Source organism: Pristis pectinata, chromosome 6 (assembly GCF_009764475.1).
Source record: "Pristis pectinata isolate sPriPec2 chromosome 6, sPriPec2.1.pri, whole genome shotgun sequence".
Lineage (NCBI taxonomy): Eukaryota > Metazoa > Chordata > Chondrichthyes > Rhinopristiformes > Pristidae > Pristis > Pristis pectinata.
This window is the reverse complement of record NC_067410.1, coordinates 76862765-76884438: the sequence shown is the minus strand read 5'-3', so window position 1 is coordinate 76884438 and position 21674 is coordinate 76862765. Positions and strand designations below refer to the sequence as shown.

The 21674-nt window shown below is 40.1% G+C and overlaps 1 protein-coding gene across 5 annotated transcripts in view; it reads right to left on the bottom strand.

Annotated features, from left to right (window-relative positions):
* Positions 1 to 2547: 2547 nt before the first annotated feature.
* schip1 (schwannomin interacting protein 1) overlaps positions 2548 to 21674 on the bottom strand; it is a 495227-nt gene continuing 476100 nt past the window's right edge. For all 5 annotated transcript variants that reach the window (XM_052018692.1, XM_052018693.1, XM_052018696.1 and 2 more), the window contains 2 exons: positions 10057 to 10150; positions 2548 to 3216 (listed from right to left, as the gene is read on the bottom strand). In XM_052018692.1, the coding sequence (XP_051874652.1) occupies positions 3165 to 3216; positions 10057 to 10150 (146 nt within the window). In that variant the 3' untranslated portion in view covers positions 2548 to 3164. The remainder of the gene's footprint in view (positions 3217 to 10056; positions 10151 to 21674) is intronic.

Here is a 21674-nt window from a genome sequence, read left to right as displayed (position 1 = left end):
GGTTTTATCGAACATTTGATAAGTGAGCTTACATATTTGATGCATGTTCATGTTTGAACAAATTCTCTGTCAATATAATTCAATTTCTCGGAGTTAATACATTTACTGACTGTACATATTTAGTAAAACAAGACAAAATTGAGGGGAGTTAGTCCTTTGATCCAGGGTTGATAAATCCACACAATTTAAGATGGAATTATTAACTTCCATCATTTTAATAAATATTAAGGATGTGATTCAATCAATCATCCATGTACATTTCAAAAACACAAAAGTGCACTTGATGAGCATACCTATCAACCTGCCTGCAACTAAGTCTTGCAGACTGGACGGTTGCCTGCTGTATAGAACATCTCCAATCTGGTAGTGATTTTTTTTTCCAATGTAAATTACTTGTGAGTAGTGAATATAAGGAAGTGCAGATGAATGACAATTTCACATGGGGCATTCAGGGCCCTGGGAAGCGGAGAAGAGGTAAAATGGCAGATGTTGCAGTTGCATGGAAAGATGCTATGGGAGGGGGAGTAGATATCAGTGGCGATGGAAGACGGAAGTGGAATATCATGGGAATGCTGTGAGGGGCAGCACAGTGGCACAGCTGCTACCTTGCAGCTCCAGAGGTTTATTCCTGACCTCTGATACAATCTGTGTGGAGTCTGCACATACTCCAGTTTCCTCTTCCACATCCCAAAAACATGCAGGGTGGTAGGATAGTTGGCCACTGTAAATTGCCCTTAGTGTATAGATGAGTGGTAGAGCCTGGGGGCAATTGATGAAGGTAAAATAAGTTAGGGTAGGATTAATGTTGGCTTGATGGCTGGCACAGATTTGGTGGGCTGAAGGGCCCGTTTCCATACTGTATCTCTTCATGGCTCTGTGAGGGATGGAAAGTCCAGTGGTGGCATCCTATTTGACATGTTGGAAATTGCAGAGGAAGATATATCTGTTAAGGTTGGTGGGATGGAAGATCAGGTTAAGGAAAGTCCTCAGAAAAAAAGCAGCTACAGATACTGGAAATATAAAGATTCTCAGCATGTCAGGCAACAACATGCAGAGTGGAAAACAGCTAACATTTCAGACCAATGATGTTTCTTCTTTACAACTGATGCAAAGGCTGCCTATGCAAAATGTTACCATTACATCTTGTACTATTGGTTTAGGATAAAGGAAAATAACTTGTGTTCCTGCTCCCTACAGTTATAAAGGGTGCCTGTCTACACAGAACTTGGTTTACTCTTAATGTGATGTACTCAAAATTGAATAGTTCACTGATAGTCACCGTTTAAGATTGTGTATGTAGAACTGACTTCTGGACCTGGTAACAGGTAACTAGGATAGAGTCACTATCCATGTAGCATATTTCTGCTGAGTCATCAAGTTCGCTCAGTGTATTTAATATTGACCTAAAGGTGACTAATCTACAATTTCCCCTACATTACAACTTTTCAGAAGCCACCACTGGAATACTAATGGTTTGACATTCAACTTGGCTCTTTGGTGGCACAAAATTATTGATTCCATTCTGTGTGCATCCCAAACTTTGACATTTCAACCAGTATCTCTGTAAAACACATTTAATTGGAATCTGAGAGCAGTCAATTTCCTGGATAACAGAGTAAAATTGTCCCTTTCTTTTTGTTATTCATTCATTCCAGTTGAGCAGGACCTTTTTATTATAAAAACATTGAAGACTGAAAGAGGAAAGGTTAAGAGTAAAGAGTCCCATTGTCTGGAGGTATTTGGGAAAGAAATGAGTTCAAACTGGAGGTTGAGATGAAATTTGGAAATGGTGTACAAGGCCACAACCGGTTCAGAGGGTAAGTAGAGGGAAGCCGTTCTCATTAGTAGGCCAGGGGACACAGATTTAAAGCAAGAGGCAAAAACTACACCTTTCTAATGCAGAATATGTTCATGAGCTAGAACTCAGTGTCTGTAAGAGTGATGGAAATAGCCAATCGGGGCTTTTGAAAGAGAATCCCACAGACTTTTGAGGGAAAATGCTGGCCTATAGTGAAAGCAGGGGAATGGGATTGATGGGCTGAAAAATTGTTCAGAAAGCATTAGGATAGAACATCAGAATTGTAATTGTGTATTCTATTCTTCAGAAAGCAGCTATTAAGAATTCTTCAATGTAATACTTTGCTGATGGACAGATCATGTGCTGTTTCTAAAAGGATAAATACACAGATCCTCCCCAGGTTACGGTAAGATTTCATTCCTGTAAACTGTTTGTAACCCCAACAGTTTGCAAGTTGGAAATATGGCTGCAAACTGAGTTCCCAGGCGGCAGAAGATGCCTGCAGCTCCGAAGCAGCCAGCGTATCCATACTGCTAGTCTCCCAAATGCTTGCTTGTATGTATGGGCTGTACATAATTTGGGTGTTCCTGACCTAGAGAGGACCTGTAGTCTATTTTCAGTAAGCCAATCATAGTTGACTGTTACAGATCAAAATTGCTTGAGGTATGCCTTAATATTCTTTCACCCCATTTTAACAATTAGTATTAAACTTCAATAGAATATGGAGCAAGATTAATATAAGTATATCATAGGAAACAAATTTTATTTTTTTATTTTACATATTTGTACATAACATTTCCAGATAACATTTCTGAATCCAGTTGACTAAAATTATATTAACACACTTTAAAATGGTTATCAGTTAATCAACATTTACAAAATGTTGAAAACCTGTTTGTGATCTAATCACCAATAGCTACAACTTCACTACAAGGCAGGCATGTATTCTTTGACTTTAATAGCACCTTTAAATAAAGTTCATTTGTTTAAAACTACCATCTGTGAAGAATAAAAAGAGGCCCATGGTAAAATACTGTTTAACTAAAATCCAAGGAGTCAGAAGTTAGCTGCTCTTAACTACTTTATATATCTTCCAATCCTGCTGTTTTACTAGTTTTGCATATCAGTTACCAACATTTTACTGAAATGCCTGATACAACTCAGTGACAAATGTAATCATATTAAAATAAATTATACAGGAAGCATAGGCCAATCACTGGACATAAAGCTTCAAACAGTACCAATGACTAACACTGATTTTCTTGAAGTGCACCATCTTGAGCGTCAGCATTTTACAACCACAGAAGCAAAGTAAAATCTAGCTTTTTTTCCTCCAGTCTCATTGCTTGTAGGAGGTTTCTCAGTTTCACTTGGTTGTTGTTTTCTCTGCCATGTGCTTTTGCTGACTTTCAGCATGTCTGTAGAATGGAAAAGAGAAGTCAAAGGTTTCACCAATGTAATGTCACGTTTTGGGAATATTATACACTTTGAAATGTTTTTATGAAAGGTCTTTAAAAGAATTAAGAAGATCAAAATTTGTAGCTAGGGCTTGAGTGATGGATGCCAAAGGAGATTAGCAGTCTGTTGCAGGTGGTGAGTCTTCAGGTCAGTGACAAAAAACTTTCAGGCTCACTGTACTCAATTCAAAAAAGGAAGTTAGTTTTATGAGGTCCCAAACTTGGCTTAATTAACTGTTCTCTTTGCCGATCCTTGGACATGATGAAGATCAGCAGTTAAATTACCAACTCCTTACCTACTTGCAGGATAAAATAAAATGGAAGGGCACAGTTGGGACACCGAGGCTGCTTAGAAATGGGCCAGAATGGCCTTTGAGATCTGAGTAAGCCTTGGACCAAGTCAGTGAAACTGCTATTCATTACAGATCAACAGAGCCATAAAGCACAGAAAGAGGCCCTTCAGCCCACCAGCAGATATGATAGAGGTGTTTAAGAGGCTCTTAGGCACATGAATATGCAGAGAATGGAGGGATATGGACCATGTGCAGGTAAAAGGGATTAGTTTAATTAGGTGTCATTGGCTTAATTAATTCTGCACAACTTCATAGGCCCGTTCCTGTGCTGTACTGTTTTATGTTCATGCCAACCATCAAGTACCCATCGATAACTCATCCCATTTTCCAGCACTTGGCCCATAACCTTTTCTGCCTTTTTGATTCAAGTGCTCATTTAGATATTTTTTTAAAAGATAAGGGAGTGTCTGCCTCCACCACCCCTTCAGGCAGTTAGTTCCAGATTCCAACCATTCTATGTGTGAAAAAAATTCTTACTCAGATCGCCTCTAAACATCATATTCCTTACCTTAAACCATTGCATTCTGGTTTTATGGAGAAAAGTTTATTACTGTCAAACCTATTTATACCCCTCATATTTTGTGTACCTCAGTCAGGTACTGCATCAGCCTCCTCCGCTCCAGTCTATCCTCATAACTTAAAATGCTCTATCCCAAGCAATATCTCCTTCAGTGCAATCACATCCTTCCTAAAGTGTGGCAACCACAACTGCATGTGATATTCTAGAAGTACTTAAACAAGCTTCATAAAGTTGTATCATAACCTCCCTGTTATGATACATTTATGCCCTAGCTAATGAAAGCAAGTATTCTGCATATCTCCTTAATCACCTATGCTCCAACCTTCAGGGCACTACCAGTCACTGTGAATGTCCTAGACTTATTAGTTCTCCCAAAATGAATCATCTCAACTTGTCAAGTATCGTTCTGTAGCCTAAGACTACCCTCCTTTCCTATCAACAACACCAATTTTCATGTCATCTGTGATTACATTCACATCCAAATTGTTATTGCATATAATAGAGTAGGGGTCTCAGCAGTAATCCCTATGCTACAACACTGCTCATAGGGTTCCAATTTGTCGACTTTCCCTGGATCCCTTTTGTACTAGTCTTCCACATGGGATCTTGTCCAAGACTTTGTGCAAGTCCATGTAGACTACATTAAATGCACTGCTCTCATTAATATACTTGTTATTACTTCAAACAAAAAATCAATTACATTGGTCAGAGAAGATCTCGCCCTAACAAAAACATGTTGACCATCAATTTCCTAACTTACCAAGTTTAGAATGTATCCTAATAAGTCCACTACTATTTACATTAAATTCACAGCCCTCCTGAATAAAGGGACCACATTTGGTGACCTCTAGTCATCTGGCACTTCACCTGTGACCAGCAGAAATTTCTGTCAGCAATCCCCTCCCTTGCCTCCCATAGTAGCCTGGGATAGAATAAAGGCATTTTCACAAAGCCACAGGTGTGGCAGCATGTCAGATAGGACCTTCTGAAAAGTGGCATTTGACCACATTGCACCTTGCATAAAGTTTCTCTATCATTTATACATAAATAACAGCACATCAGGCCAATTCACTTGATATAGAAGTTTTATCTAGTTGTATCATAACATGTCAATATCGGACAGTAAAGACAAACTACATCTAAGGGAATAACCAGAGCAGAGCTGAGTTAGTGGCCTGGATTTTGGGGGAAATGTCAGCAATTCACCCAGTGACTGCTGACATAATTGGGACCTGAACCTGACCGTTGGGCTCTCCATTTGCATTATTGCTAATGGTTCAGATGGTCAGTTAGCAAGAGTTGTGCAAAAGAATTCATGGATGTACAAGAGGGAGGGGAAGGAGGGAGGGAGACCACCACAGTAGGATTAGAACATTATGCAAATTTTAAGTAATCTCATTTGATGTTACAAAGTCAAAGCATTTTTCTTTGGACCATTCAAAGATATTATCCTAATATTATTTCATTTTGTAGTGTCCAGCTGATTGGAGCTGATGAGTCATTAGCAATGACAGCAAAGCTGAAAGGCTAGCCACTTAGCACAAAGAAGCTACTTGCAATTTCTCACTAGGTTACTAGATTCTAAAGGACAATGAGTGTAAGGGCACTTTATCTGAATGCCTGTAGTATTTGAAACAAGGTTAGTGAACTTGTGGCACATATCAGTACAAAGAGGTATGATTTCGTGGCCATTATAGAAACGTGGTCGCAGGGTGGAGATGATTAGGAATTAAATATCTAAGGGTATCAAGTAAAACAGAAGGATAGGCAGGAAGGTAAGGGAGGTGGGGTAGCGCCCTGATCTCATTCTTAATTAAAAGGATGAGATCAGGGCGATAGTGAGTGATGATACAAGATCTAAGGAGCAGAATGTTGAGTCCATCTGGGTAGAGATTAGGAACAGCAAAGGGAAAAAAATCACTGGTGGCAGTTGTCTGTAGGCCACCAAATAATAACATTACAGTGGCACAGGCAGTAAACCAAGAAATATCTGATGCATGTAAGAATGGAATGACAGTTGTCATGGGGGACTTTAACTTGCACATAGATTGGGCAAATCAAGTTGGTCAAGGCAGTCTTGAGGAGCACTTCATAGAATGCATCTGTGAACAGCATGTTAGTGAACCTACAAGGGAAAATGCTATCTTAGATCTGGTCCTGTGCAATGAGACAGGTAAGATTAATGATCTTGTAGTTAGGAATCCTCTTGGAAAGAGTGATCAAGTATGATTGAATTTCTCATAAATGGAGGGTGCAATAGTTCGATCTAAAAACAGTGTATTATGCCTAAACAATGGAGACTACAATGAGATGGGGGAAGAGTTGGCTTGCGTAGAATGAGAACTCAGGCTATATGGTGGGACAGTTAAGGAACACTGGAAGACTTTCAAAGAGGTTTTCCACAGTGCTCAACAAAAATCTATTCCAATTAAAAGCAAGGACAGTAAGGGCGGTGAGAGCCAGCCTTGGATACTAAGGAAATAAAAGGCGGCATCAAATTAAAAGCTCATGCATACAAAGTCATTAAGAGTAGTGGGAAACTGGAAGATTGGGAAAACTTTAAAAAGTAACAAAGAACCACTCAGCAAGCAATAAGGAAAGGGAAGATAGATTACGAAAGTAAACTAGCACAAGATGTAAAAACAGATAGCAAAAGTGTTTATATAAAGCGGTAAAGGCTGGCTAAAGTGAACACAGGCCCCTTGGAAGATGAGAATGGGGAATTAATATTAGGTAATGAGGAAATGGCCGAGGCTTTGAATGACTATTTTGTGTCGGCCTTCACAGTGGAGGGTAAGTCTAACATGCCAAAGAGAGATGTTATGGATGCGATGGGAGGTGAGGACCTCAATACAATCACTATCACTAAAGAGGTAGTGATGAGCAATCTAGAGGGCCTAAAGGTAGACAATTCCACTGGTCCTGATGAAATGTATCCAGGGTACTGAAAAAAATGGCAGAAGTTATAGTAGAGGTGTTTGTGATAATTTACCAAAATTCTCTGGACTCTGGGCAGCTTCCAGCAGATTGGAAGACAGTGAATGTCATGCCATGGTTTAAAAAAGGATGTACGCAAAAGGCAGGTCAGTTAGCTTAAAGTCTGTCGTCTGGAAAATGTTTGAAGCTATCACTAAGGAAGAAAAAGCGAGACATCTGGCTAGAAGTGGTTTCATCAGGCAGAAGCAGCATGGATTCAGGAAGGGCAGGTCCTGTTTAACAAACTTACTGGAGTTCTTTGAGGATATAATGAGCGCAGTGGATAGAGGGGAACAGGTGGATGTTGTCCACTTGGATTTCCAGAAGGTGTTCGATAAGGTGCCACATAAAAGACATCCATAAACTAAAGATGGATGGAGTTAGGGATAATGTATTAGCATGGATAGTGGACTGGTTAACCAATAGAAGGCAGAGAGTTGGGATAAATGGGTGTTTCTCTGGTTGACAATCAGTGGTGAGCAGAGTGCCGCAGGGGTCGGTGCCGGGCCCGCAACTGTTCATGAAATACATTAATGATTTGGGAGAGCAAATTGCGCAAAGGATGTGGAGAGGCTGCAGAGAGATGTAGATAGGCTAAGTGAATGTGCAAGGGTCTGGCAGATGGAGTATAACGTTGGTAAATGCAAGGTCATCCACTTTGGAAGGAAAAATAGATGATCAGATTATTATTTAAATGGTGAAAGACTGCAGCATGCTGTTGTACAGAGGGACATAGGAGTGCTCACGCATGAATTGGAAAAGATTGGTTTGCAGGTGCAACAGGTTATCAAGAAGGCAAATGGAATGTTGGCCTTCATTGCTAGAGGGATTGAATTTAAGAGCAGGGAGGTTATGCTGCAACTGTAAAGGGTATTGGTGAGGCCACACCTGGAGTCCTGCGTGCAGTTCTGGTCTTCTTTACTTGAGAAACCATATACTAGTTTTGGAGGCAGTGCAGAGGAGGTTCACCGGGTTGATTCCGGAGATGAGGGGGTTAGTCTATGAGGAGAGATTGAGTCGCCTGGGACTATACTCACTGGAATTCAGAAGAATGAGAGGGGATCTTATGGAAAAATTATGAAAGGGATAGATAAGAAAGTCGTTTCCACTGGTAGGTGAAACTAGAACTAGGGGACATAACCTCAAGATACGGGAGAGTAGATTTAGAATGGAGAGGAGGAGAAACTGCTTTTCCCAGAGAGTAGTGAATCTGTGGAATTCTCTGCCCAGGGAAGCAGTAGAAGCTACCTCATTAAATATATTTAAGATACAGTTAGATAGATTTTTGCATTGTAGGGGAATTAAGGGTTATGAGGAAAAGGCAGGTAGGTGGAGGAGTCCACAGCCAGATCAGCCATGATCTTATTGAATGGCAGAGCAGGCTCAATGGGCCAGATGGCCTCCTCCTGCTCCTATTTCTTATGTTCTTACACTGATAAACTCTTGGTGCTGAGCACATAATATCTTAATCTAGTGCTTATACAGAGAAAGATTGCTCAAGATGGAAGCTATGGGCCTGGACAGGAACACGTCGTATGTGTTGTCGAAGGATAGATTTAAGAAAATATTTCCAAGTGATTTAATAGTTTTGCTACTTGATCAGTTAGATGCTATTCCAATTAATCCTCCAACACACTTCCAATTAATGATTTTTTAAATATATTTTACATAGTAGTATAATAATTTTTCCAGTGAACCAATGAAGTTTTGAGGAGCATCTGGCTCCAGTGAGCCAGATAATGAACCATTGTGTTTTCTGAAATAATCAGATAGAGAATTAATGGAGTTTTACTGTATTAAGTATTTTAAAGTTCTGCAAATCCAAACTGGCAGACTGTGCATGGTGTAATTTGGCTGGTCAGATTGTGACCATATGTTGACTTCTTAGGTTAAATGTGCAAAGTGAATAGAATACTGATTCTTCCTTTACAACAGGACAAGGTAGTCCACACTTGGAAATTGTAATTGACCACAGGCATTCACCATTGGTTGGAATACTTCAGCCTTTGAGGTGTGTTTGTCTTTCCATTCATACTATTTGAAGTTTGGATAGAAAGCCATATAGATATGAAGAGAGCTTATACATAGGTAGGGAAGAAGAGAGAAGATTTGATGTGAAGTGTTGGCCCTGTCAGCACAGTAAAGTCAGCTGCTAAAATGAATGACTGAGTGGCATGTGGCATGGAGGTTCTCTCTCAGGAAAAGCCTGACAGATTGGATCTGAGAACAGTCAAGTTATATAGAGTGTAAGATGTTGCGGATCAAATTATCTTAATAAGTCAATGGAAGCTGAGGTAGTATAAACAATGGAGTGGATGTAGTTAAATTAGATAGATACACCTGAGTGCAGAGAGAAAACTGGCAGTTCACCAGTCTGACTCTAACAAGGACGTATGGTTGGGGGACAACCCTGGAATCAGATACTGGTTTGGCTGCAGGCAATTGGGGTTCCAAAATAACATGCATGCATGCTTTTGTTGCCTCATAATACCTGAAATCAATGTTGTCCAGTAGAGAGCTGAGGCACATTCCTACACATCTCCTGGGCTCAGGGAAAATCAACAGCTCTATCGAATTTGTTGCACAGGTTTTACATTTTTCAGAAATCCATCGGCAAGTTTTAAAAGCATTCCATTTCACAGAAAGAACACTTGTATATCTAAACCCACCACAGTTTTTGTTTTTGTTTCAGTATAAACAAGCTAGCCTTGAATGTTCAGCAGGGGACTTCTTTGCATGACAGATTTCTAACAATGATGGTTAGCTAAGTATGGTTAGCTTTTTTTTTAAAAAAAGGATGAAATTGTTTCAGGGAAAATACATATGAATCCAGTGAGAAAAATTGTCAAAAAACGCTATATGGTCCACTGGGGAAGTACACAGCTGTCCAGTTGAAACTGTTGCAAGAAAAAGGAAGCCAGTCATTCATTCATCTTCAGACCTAGTACTAACCTGGTAAGGTCTTCTATATCCACCAGCATAGCATCCTGTTCCATGTGTAGCTCATCCCTAATGAGTAGAAGCTGGACCAACTCTTCATTTAAACCTGATGAATAAATGGAAGAGTCAATTTATAACACCAGTGCCACAATTTTTTCCCCCAAAACTGCTCTTCCATGTCAATAGAACTGAAAATAAAATGTTAATACCAATTGCCTTGTATTTCTTTGTCAAATTGACAAAATGCATTTGCAAAGTTTTTGGTAACGCAACCATTTATTCTAGTGAAATTTAATGACAAGCACACTACAAAAAAATTTAAATTCTACAAGTCACATATTTAAACATACAAAATAGTGCTTCTGATTATGTTACAACTGCCTTCCAAATTATGTATAAATCCATCTTAAAGAAACCCTAATTCTTTTACTGGTATTTTTGTCGGCAGAATTAATTCATTGTAATACTAGAAGTTCAACAAATTATAAAGAAATTTATACATAAAAAATTCCAAGCAGGGTAACTACTTTCTTTTTACATTAATGTTCTTATTTTCCACATGATAGAAATAATGAATTGGGATTATGATTCTGTCATAGCATTTTTAAAATAAAATTTAAATTATTTTCAGAGAATAAAATGCCCCTTAACGCAGTAAGAAAATGGGGAACTATGAGGGCTCAATGAGTAAATGTACTGAATTGGTATTGGTATTAGTATTAGTTTATTATTGACACTTGTACTGAGGCATACTAATATGTTCGGGCATTTTGAGATAGAAGAGGTGATGTTGGGTCTCTTGAGGAACATTAAGATGTTCAAGTCCCCAGGGCCTGATGGAATAAACCCCAGGTTATTGAGAGAGGCAAGACATGAAATTGCTGGAGGCTTGACCAAGATCTCTGTGTTCTCTCCAGCCACAGGCAAGGTCTTGGAGGACAGGCGAGTAGCTAATGTCCCTTTGTTTAAGAAGGGAAATAGAGATAATCCTGGAAATTATAGACCAGCGAGTCTCACGTCAGTGGCAGGGAAGCTATTGGAGAGGATTCTTAGGGATGGGATTTATGAACATTTGGAAAAGCATGGCTTAATTAGGCACAATCAACATGGTTTTGTGTGGGGCAGGTAATGTCTTACTAACTTGATTGAGTTTTTCAAGGAGGTGATGAAGGTCATCAATGAAGGTAGAGCAGTGGACATTGTCCACGTGGATTTCAGTAGGCATTCGACAAGGTCCCTCATGGTAGGCTCATCAGAACATTAAGATGCACGGGATCCATGGTGACTTGGCCATTTGGATTCAGAATTGGCTTGCCCAGTGAAAACAAAGGGTAGTGTTCAATGGGTCTCAAACTAGCTTAAGGTCCATGACTAGTGGTGTTCTGCAGGGATCCATACTGGGAATTCTGCTGTTTGTGATATATCTAAATGACTTGGATGAAAAAGTGGATGTGTGGGTTAGTAACTTTGTAGATGATACAAAGACTGGTGGTATTGTGGCTAGTGTAGAAGATTGCCAAAGGATACAGCGGGAAAAAGATCAGTTGCAGATATGGGTGGAGAAATGGCAGATGGAGTTTAATCTGGGCAAGTGTGAGGTGTTGCACTTTGGGAAATCAAATGTAAAGGGAGGGTGCACAGTTAATGGCAGGATCCCTAACAAAGGGATCTTGAGGCCTAAGTCCATAGCTCTCTGCAAGTGGCCGCACAAGTTGACAGGGTTGTAAAGAAGGTACGTGGCATACTTTTAACCACAGAGAGTGGTGGGTGCCTGGAATGTGCTACCAGGGCTGGTGGTGGAGGCAGATACGAAGAGTCTCTTAGATAGGCACATCAATATGCAGAGAATGAAGGGATATGGACCCCGTGCAGGCAGAAGTGATTAGTTTAATTAGGTGTCATTGGCTTAATTAGTTTGGCACAATATCGTGAGCCAAAGGGCCTGTTCCTGTGCTGTACTCTTCTGTGTTCCATTTCATCCTTTGATCAGTTGACGGGAGATTTCCATGCTTTTAACAAACCAAGGCAGACACTATCACTTAAAGCTCTCCACCAGCTCCCAATCTGACCAACTGATTACAAAATCTGACTAGCTTTCATTCATATTTGAACATTTCATAAAGAAGCAAATTTCTTAAAGTATTCATTTTGCAACCTGGTGTTAGAGACTACTTATTTATAACTGGATTGTGATGAGTCATCAGCCTAATGACATTTGACATATTTTCAATATTTCAATCATGTAGTACTGTAGTATAATGTTTGCATTAGAATCTGTATTCTAGTGGATTCTATAAAATAGTTGACACAAGTTTAAAACTTCAATTAATTGTAATTCTATCTGTAGAGTAAAGGTAAAATAATTGCATTAGATTTAAAGATCTGTCTGATGCCAAATGCATTTTCATTTTCTGCCCAGCTGGAGCCATGTAATCTTGAGAGAGAGAGAGAGAGAGAGAGAGAGAGACAGAGAGGGGGAGGGGGTGGTGAATAAACAAAAAGTACAATTGTGGGAAAGCCAGAAAAACTCTTTCTGATCCCACCATTGAAGGCTGATGGAGGTAAATCACATTACATATAGTTCTGCTATAATGCGGTAGTTACATTCCTAAGAAACCTTGCATTATAGAAAGCTCTGTTATAGCAGAATAGGCTGTAGTTCCTTAAAAGCACCGATATAAACAGGTTTTCCCCAATTTCAGTCGCACAATAAGCAACGCGGCCCGCATAATGCAAATAGTGTTCCCTAATCCATCAACTGAATTATAAGCAATTCCCGTTATGGAAATGCGTGTTATAGAGCCATAGAGTCATACAGCGTGGTAACAGACCCTTCGGCCCAATTGGTCCATGCTCACCAAGATGCCCATCCAGGCTAGTCCCATTTGCTAACATTTGGGCCATAACCTTGTAAACCTTTCCCATTCATGCATGATAACATGTGAGAAAGCAAAACTACCTGTATCTGCAATGAGATAAAATCTATGCCAGTTAAGTTCAGAGGCCTAATCTATTCAGTTGAAATAATTAGTCTACATATACAATAATTGATTCAAAACATTCAGTCAAAAATCCCATCTTCATGCTTCTGACAGCATAGATATCTAGCTCATTGAATCTATCCGAGAACAAAACTGGGAATGAATCTTGTGGCTTTCGTCGACTCCATCTCCAGTGCCTCAATTTAGCCCATGAGTAGAGGGCAACAAAATGAGGCAACTGTGCTTTAACTGAGGCTTAGCCATGATCAAATAATATTTTGTTTCAAGCAATTTCCCTGTGACTGCACTCCAAAACCGTGGCCTTTGTTATGGATTTTAGAAATGCTCTTAAACATCTAGATATCTTCATTTGTCACCAAGTTTAATTATTTTCGCTCAAAGGTAAATGCAGGTTTGGTTTCTATGCATAAACTACACTTTCTTAAGTTACAAAGCATTGACCAAACAATTTCTCAGACTCCCAGCATATCCTGCTGTGCTTGCAGTGATCAAGCATCTGCTACTATCCGAACTCTTGCTTATACCTTGGTATCAACTGCAATATTGTGGATTATTCTCCTAATATCAACATGCAGATCATCAATGAAAACAGTAAATAACAGATTTCTCAACACTGATCTCTATGGGATACTGCCACGAGATAAGGCAAAGATAGTTGTTTTGTGTATATATAACGACTGTTCAGTGTAGTTTCCATTTTTTGATATGTTATTTCTTTTAAACTAGAAAGAATGATAATATGGCAAACTTGTATTCTTTTTACTATGCAGTTCTTAAACCTAATGAAAGTCTGTATGTTTATGGGAAAAAAAAATCTAAGTTTGTGTCCTGTTTCAACTCTCCAAAATAGGTGGCTTCTTGATTTAATCATTCCACTTTGGAGACTGTGCTCTCAGCTGTCAAGGTCCCAAGTTCTGCTGCAGTTATAGCCCTACGATACTTTTTCTACACTGTCCATTAACATATCTCAACGACACTTCAACCTCTCAAAGAATATTTCCCAGTTGACAGTTGTTTTGTTGTTGTTAATAGAAAACCAAACTCAAGCCTGCTTGATTGTTTCTTGGGCTAGATTTTTATGCTCATTATGAATTTGATTCTGGCTGCCTAAACCCTTACATCTAGCAGAGAGATTCTTTCATTCCATAACTGAATTGAGACTGAGTCAGGAAGGTGAAAAACCATAGATAGCGTGAATGCACTCAGTCTTTTTTCCCCCCAGAGTTGGGGAATCAAGAACTAGAGGACATAGGTTTAAGGTGAGAGGGGCAAGATTTGGTAGGAACTTGAGGGGCAACTCTTTTTTGTTACACAAAGGGTGGTATCTATGTGGAATCAGCTGCCAGAGGAAGTGGTTGAAGCAGGTATAATAACAACTTTTAAAAGACAGGATTGGAAAGGTTTAGAGGGATTTGGGCCAAATGCTGGCAAATGGGACTAGCTTAGATGAGCATCTTGGTTGGCATGGACCAGTTGGGCCGAAGTGCCTGTTTCCATGCTGTATAACTCTGACTCTAACCAGTACCTAATCTATTGGGAAATTGACATATGCTTTTATCAAGAATAATCAATCATTTACTTTTGAAAAATACTGAAAATTAAACTTACAGATTGCTTTAGCTGTTCAATGCTCCAAATATCAACAGAGCTTTCAAAAAAGGAGTTATTGGATCTACTCAGATCCAAGAGTAGAAAAATGTGAATGAAGACTGAATATGAATATATAGAGAGATAACAATCAGCAAAATTAGCCGGGAATTGCAAGCTCAATCTATTTGATTTTTTGGCACAGATATCCTATTCTACTTGCGGATACAGTCGATGTTGGTTGATGGAGCAAATTGCACTATTTTACTGGAACACCATACCTAACAGCAATCTGAAGGCATCTTCATTATACCTGTTCAAGAAGAGGTAGACAATGCCATAACAAAGTCTTTAACAAAATATATAATTGGTATTTCTCTGTGAGCTTTAGACCAATTATTTCAACTGGATAGGTTTGGGATCTAATCTTGTCTAGGGCAGAGATGACCTCATGGTTGGTGGTTGACGTTTTGTATCATAAATCAGGGCTGATGGAATCTCCCAAGGTGCATACGAACAACATAACAATTAACATGAAATAAGAGCAGGAGTAGGCCACTCAACTGCTCCACCATTCAATAAGAGGTCAGATCAGAAATAGATCTTCCATTTTTCCCCATTTGACCTTGTATTCTCCTTCCATTTTCAGGGATTTTAATCTTAAGGATTTTTTCCTGAGTACCAACAGCTACTACCTGAAAAACAGCTCAAGAATGTCTCAAACCTGGTCAACATTTATCCATCAACTAGCAGTTACTTGGTGATTTATTTTATTGCCATTTTTAAGGTCTTGCTCTTTGCAGATTGAATTTGACTTTGACGTTGTTAGCTCACACTGCAGCCATGAGAAGTGTTCTGGTCTATGTGATTATGAAAGTAGCCCAAAGTCCAGTTTTATAGAGTACTGTATTAAATTTAGTATTTTGGTGCATTTGGAAGAGATGCTGTTCTGGAACAAGGAGTGCTTGGGAGAGAAAGCAGGAAACAATGACAGGAGAAAGCTGGAGTAAATGAGCGAGATAAAAAAGAGAAGCAGAGAATGAGAAATGAAAACAAATGAAATGTGATATCACAGAAAGGCAAACCTGTGATTGGCTTACTGTGGTCAGTACAAGGAAAAAAGCTGAAGGTTGGGTTGCTTTTAAATCCCATTTATTTTTATTGTGCAAGTTAATCTAATAATTAGAAGTATGACAGGCATCAGACCCATGGAATACATACCCTGTGTCAATTTTGGAGCCTGAGTCATAGATGATGATTTCACTGTGTTCAAGATAAGCTTCAATCTGCACGTTTTGAGCCTGGTCTGGAGGTGTCTGATGATACAGTGCAGCAGTAACTTCACTATATTGAGAACAGGTTTTGGACTTGGTCTAGCGATAACTGACAAGACAGTGTAGGGGTTGCTTCACTCTGTAGGTCACAGAGGGTGTTGTGCCAAGTCTGGAGGTACCTCGTGGTGCTGTGCAGGAGAAGCGAGGCTGGATGTTTCAACCATTATTTGGTTCTGAGTGTGTGTGGGGGTGGGGGGGGGGAATTGTTTCCTCTGCAGAGTGCAGCCAATGTCAAGACCACAGCACTGTGGTTGTTATAGCTGGATAGGGTGGGAGGAGAAAGATTGCAAGCGATAGTAGTAGAGGATCCTATAGCCAATGAGCAGAGAAGTGTTTCTGGTGACAGGTATGATTCTAGGTTGGTACATTACCTCACTAGCTCCAGGATTGAGAATATTACTGAGCAGCTGCTGAATATTCTGCAGGGGCAGGGTTCCTGGAGAATTGGGACTAGTTCTGGGGAAGGGGAAAATTGTATAGGCCAGATGGGTTCCACATCACAGGGCTGGATAGTTTTGGCAGTGCTATCAGGGAGGGTTTAAATTAATTTAGCAGCGAGATGGGAAGCTGAGCAAAGTTTGAAAAGTGAGGAATACCGAGCTGGAAATGGAAGACAGAAATAGTGAAAAATTAATGAGATAATTAAGGAGTCTGGCTGTATTTAATGCTATGTACCTAAAACAAGGAATTTGGTAAATAAGGCAGATATGGCCCACATGGACATGTGGAAATAAATTGTAGGTATTACTAAAGCATGGGGTTAAAGAGGGCAGGATTGACATCTTAACCTTTCTGGTTACACAGTTTTCATACAAGATAAGGAGATAAAAAGAGAGGTATTGGGCAATATTGGGTAAAGAAACAAGCACAACTGTAAAAAGGGGTAATGTGTTTGTAGGACTGTGAAAGAAGGCTAAAGGACAAAGATAAAGGCAAACACATAGGGAGCATACGACAGATATTCCAAGGGAAATAGAAGAGCAAATATGTTGTTGGCTTTCTGACATGTGCAAAAATTCGAGGACAGTAACAGTGTGGGACTTCAATCGCCCTAATATTAACTGAGAAATAGTGTGAATGGTATTGAGGACACAGGATTTCTAAATTGGATTCAGGAGACCTTTTTTTTGGTTAGTGTTTAGCAAGCCCAAAAAAAGGGCAGAGCAAGTGTAATTTAATTTTAGGGAACGAGCAGGGTAAAGGAATATCAGTAAGATATAAGATATATTTATTAGTCACATGTACATTGAAACACACAGTGAAATGCATCTTTGCGTAGAATGTTCTGGGGGCAGCCCGCAAGTGTTGCCACGCTTCCAGCACCAACATAGCATGCCCACAACTTCCTAACCCATACGTCTTTGGAATGTGGGAGGAAATCAGAGCACCCGGAGGAAACCCATGCAGTCACGGGAGAACGTACAAACTCCTTACAGACAGCAGCTGGAATTGAACCCGGGTTGCTGGCACTGTAATAGCTTAACACCAACCGCTATGCTACCAAGGGTGTACTTTTGTAGTAGCAATCATAATGTGGTTGGTTTTACAATAGTTATGAAAAGGGAGAGACTGAGAGCTCTGTCATGGGAAGAGGAAAAGACTCAAGGATGTGCTCAAAGCCTCCTAGAAGAAATGTAACATTGCGGTAAGATGAAAAACAGCTACCGATGGCTAGATGTAACTAAAGGGTTAAAAGAAGCATCTTTCTCTGCTAGGACTATTTGATTTTCCCAGGAATTACTGAAACTGTGTGAAACAGCAAGACATAAATGTGGAAGGTAGCCACAAGCATTAATCGGGTGCAGTTAAACGGGCAGCTTTGCAAAACAATCAGGGTAAAAAGGTAACACTAATGATTGATCTGTACAAGAATGTAAAGGCTTGCACTGTTTTATTATTGTATATAGTTTGTCTTTTAGTATGAATAAAATTTATTCTGGAATAAAAAAAAATCAGGGTCTGTTTCAGCCAAGCGAGACAATGGGGAGTGTTAATTTGCCCCATCAGATAAGATCCCAGGGCTTTGTTTGAGTTTGTCACAAACCTTTCTCGGCAACACACTCATGGAGTCACCCGCCCTCTAGCAGATCGGAATTTTTATCTGTTCATTAACAGTGGAATTTTTCTGCACTAATGATGATGAGACTCTCGAAAACAACGGGAAGGTTTAGCAAAGGTGTGGAATCCTTTGGTGTGCTAGGACCAAACAGGGCACAATGCCCTCCTTGACTATAAAGATGCGCCCCACAAGAGAGTCCTTCAGAGCTTCTCTATGGGTTGGTTCGCAGCCAATGCCTGGCGATTGTTAAGACCCTTCATGTGTCTTGTTGAAGTACCCCGGGGCTCCTGGCAGAGAGCACAGCGTTGCTAAATACTGGATGCTGATGAGTGTCACTGAGAACTGCTTGCAAACGTGAACTCGATTTTACCAGGGAAGTGTTAAGTGAGAGAGTTTGGGTTTTTGGTCTTGTTTCTTTTAATTTGGTTTAGATTAGATTTGTGGTTAGAGCTGTAGTTTCCTTTGTATTTTAATTGTTTTTAGTTGTGTTAAATAAAGTTACTCAAACTTTTTGTGGAATTGTGGTGTCTTTCATAATTGATTCTGTTGTTCGAAAGGAACCCAAAAGAACCCAAGTCCTGTTTTAATACAAACATCTCCATTGACTCCTGTGAATCTCTGTCTCACGTGGGTTTCCTCCAGGTGCCCTGGTTTCCTCCCACGTTCCAAAGACGTACGGGTTAGGAAGTTGCGGCTATGCTATGTTGGCGCTGGAATCGTGGTGACACTTGCGGGCTGCCCCTAGAGAACACTCTATGCAAAAAGATGCATTTCACTTTGTGTTTCAATGTACATCTGACTAATAAAGATATCTTATCATTATGGTGAAGAAGCACTTGGTATAGCATTGAGAGCCTAAACATCATGTATCAGGAGCACGATGAGGCTCTGCATTACGGGCAGAAGTAGAGCATCACCTCACCATTGGCCCTTCAGTGGGAGATTCTATGACTCCCACATCAGCCGTCTTGGAACCCTCAAAATTGGGAGTGGAAGTCATCCTCAATCCTGATAAGCTGCCTAAGAGGAGGAAAGGGACAAAGAGAAAATGGGAGCAAAGATTCTAAATCGGGAGATGACCAAGCTTACTAGGCTGAGATGTGATTTAGCAGAAGTGGGATGGAAACAGCTAGAAGGAGATTCAAGGGTTTAAGGATAAACATCTTTCTGTAAGAACAAAAGGTGGGGCTGCTAAATCTTGAGTCTTCAGATGCTGAGGTCCTTGCAGGGCAAGGCAGCAAAAAGGGATACTTTTATGTGGAGGCAGAGAATGTGGGTAAGGTTCTTAATGAATACTTCACAGCTGCCTTTACTGAAGAGGGGATGATGTTGTAGTTAAGTAGTATAAAATATTGGATGGTATAAAATAGTCAAAGAGAACATATCAAGAAGTTTAATATCTTTGAAAGTGGATAAATCAACAGACCTGGATGAAATTCATCTCCGGCTATTCAAAGGAGGGAGGAAATTGCAGAGGCTCTGATGCTCCCTAGCTACAGAAGAGGTAGTGAAGGATTGAAGGATTCTGATGTTGTACCATTGTTTTAGTAGGGGTAGAAGGCAAGAAGGAGAGGGACAAGCAGAGTAATCATAAACCAATCAGCTTAACTTTCACTGTGGATTAATTACTGGAATCAACTCTGAGGGAGAGTACATATCTTCATTTAGAAAGCAGGTTATTCAGGTGGTCGGCAAGGATTTGTTAAGGGAAGTGTTAGCAACACATTACACAGCCAAAGGAGTTTAACTGTCCGTTCAATGGCTACATCATTTCACCGTGTTACAGACTTTCCCTATGTCCCACCCATTGCCCTTCTCCACCTTTCCTGCCACCTAGATTAACTTACTTGCTTTCTCTCTTTCTCAGTTCTGAAGGGTCTTCATCCTGAAACATTAATTCTGTTTCTTTTTCCACAGATGCTGCCTGACCTGCTGAGTTTTTCTAGCATTTTGTTTTTATTTCACATTTCCAGCACCTGCAGTATTTTTTTGATTTTATTTGTTGAGGGAAGGCCCTGCCTGCCTAATTTGGTTGTTTTTCTTTTGAAGAGGTATCAAGTAAGATCCGTGCACATGATGTTGTCTTCATGGATTATTAGCAGAACATTGGCAAAGTTCCACATTGCAAGTTGGTCAACAAAAAAATGAAAGCCCAAGGGATCCATGGGAGGGTAACAAATTGGATCCAAAACTGGTCAGTGACTAGTAGCAAAGGGTAATCATTAAAGAGGGTTTCTGTAGCTAGAAGGATATCATCAGTGGAGTTAAACAGGGTTCAGTACTACTTCCCTTTTCCTAATTTTTGTTATTGATTTAGACTTGTAGGTAGAAAACGTGACAAAAGATAGTAGATGACAAAAATTGACCACTTGGCCTTAGACTATAAGTACGTAGAATCATAGAGTTATATAACATGGAAACAGTCCATTCGGTTCACCACATTCACACTGACCAGTGGGCACTCATCTGTATTAATCCCATCTTCCAGAACTTGTTCTGTAGTCTTCTATGCCTAGGTGATTTAAGTGGTCATCCAGACATTTATTAAATTCTTTTAGTGACTGTCCTTCCACTGCTCTCTCAGGCAGTGCATTCAAGGTACTCACCATGTTCTGGATGAAATAGGTGCCCCTCAGATCCCCTCTAAATCTCTAACCCCTTACCCTAAATCTGTGTCCTCTAGGTTTATTCGTCTCTGATAAAGGGAAACATTTCTTGCAGTCTATTCTTCCTTACAAACATCAAGGATCCCAGCACCAACCCTGGTGGGACATCACCAGTCACAAGCATCCAATCACAAAAACAGTCCTCTACCCTCATAATTTTATATACCTCAATCATGTCCTCTCTTAACCTCCTCCTGTCCTGGGAATGTAGACCTAGGCTCTCCACGCTCTCTTCATAACTGAAATGCTCCATCTCATGCAATATCCTGGTGAAACTGCTCTGCACTCTCTCCAGCACTATCACATCTTGCACTTGCATGTGGTGACCAGAACTGAACACAGTACTCCCAGCTGAGGGCTGACTGATGTTTTATAAAGTCGGAGCATAAACTCGCTCTTCTTGTATTCAATGCCCCAACTAATGAAGGCTGGTAACCCACATGCCTTCTTAACCATGTTGTCTATCTGTGCTGCTACCTTCAAGGATGTTTGGACTTACACACCATGGTCGCTTTGTGTTTTGATACTCCCTCGGACCCCACCATTCATGCTAACCTCATACTCCAAAAATGCATCACCTCATGTTTATCAGGATTAAACACCATCAGCCATTTCTCAGCCCATTTCACCAACACATTGACATCATCCTGTAGCCCAAGTCTACTCTCCAACACTGTCAACAACTCCACCAATCTTTCTGTCATCTACAAACTTACTGATCATGCTTCCTACATTTACATCCAAGTCATTCACATATATTTCAAACAGCAAGGATCCCAACACCAACCCTGGTGGAACAAGCGAATTTTGGATTTAATTTGCCGTGGACCAAGGCAAGTCTTCCTTGTGGGGCCTTGTCAAAGGCCTCACTGTAAACTATATCTACTACACTGTCCTCATCGATACACTAAGTTATTTTCCAAAAAATTTCAATCAGGTTGGTCAGACAAAATCTGCACTTGACAAAACCATGCTGGCCATC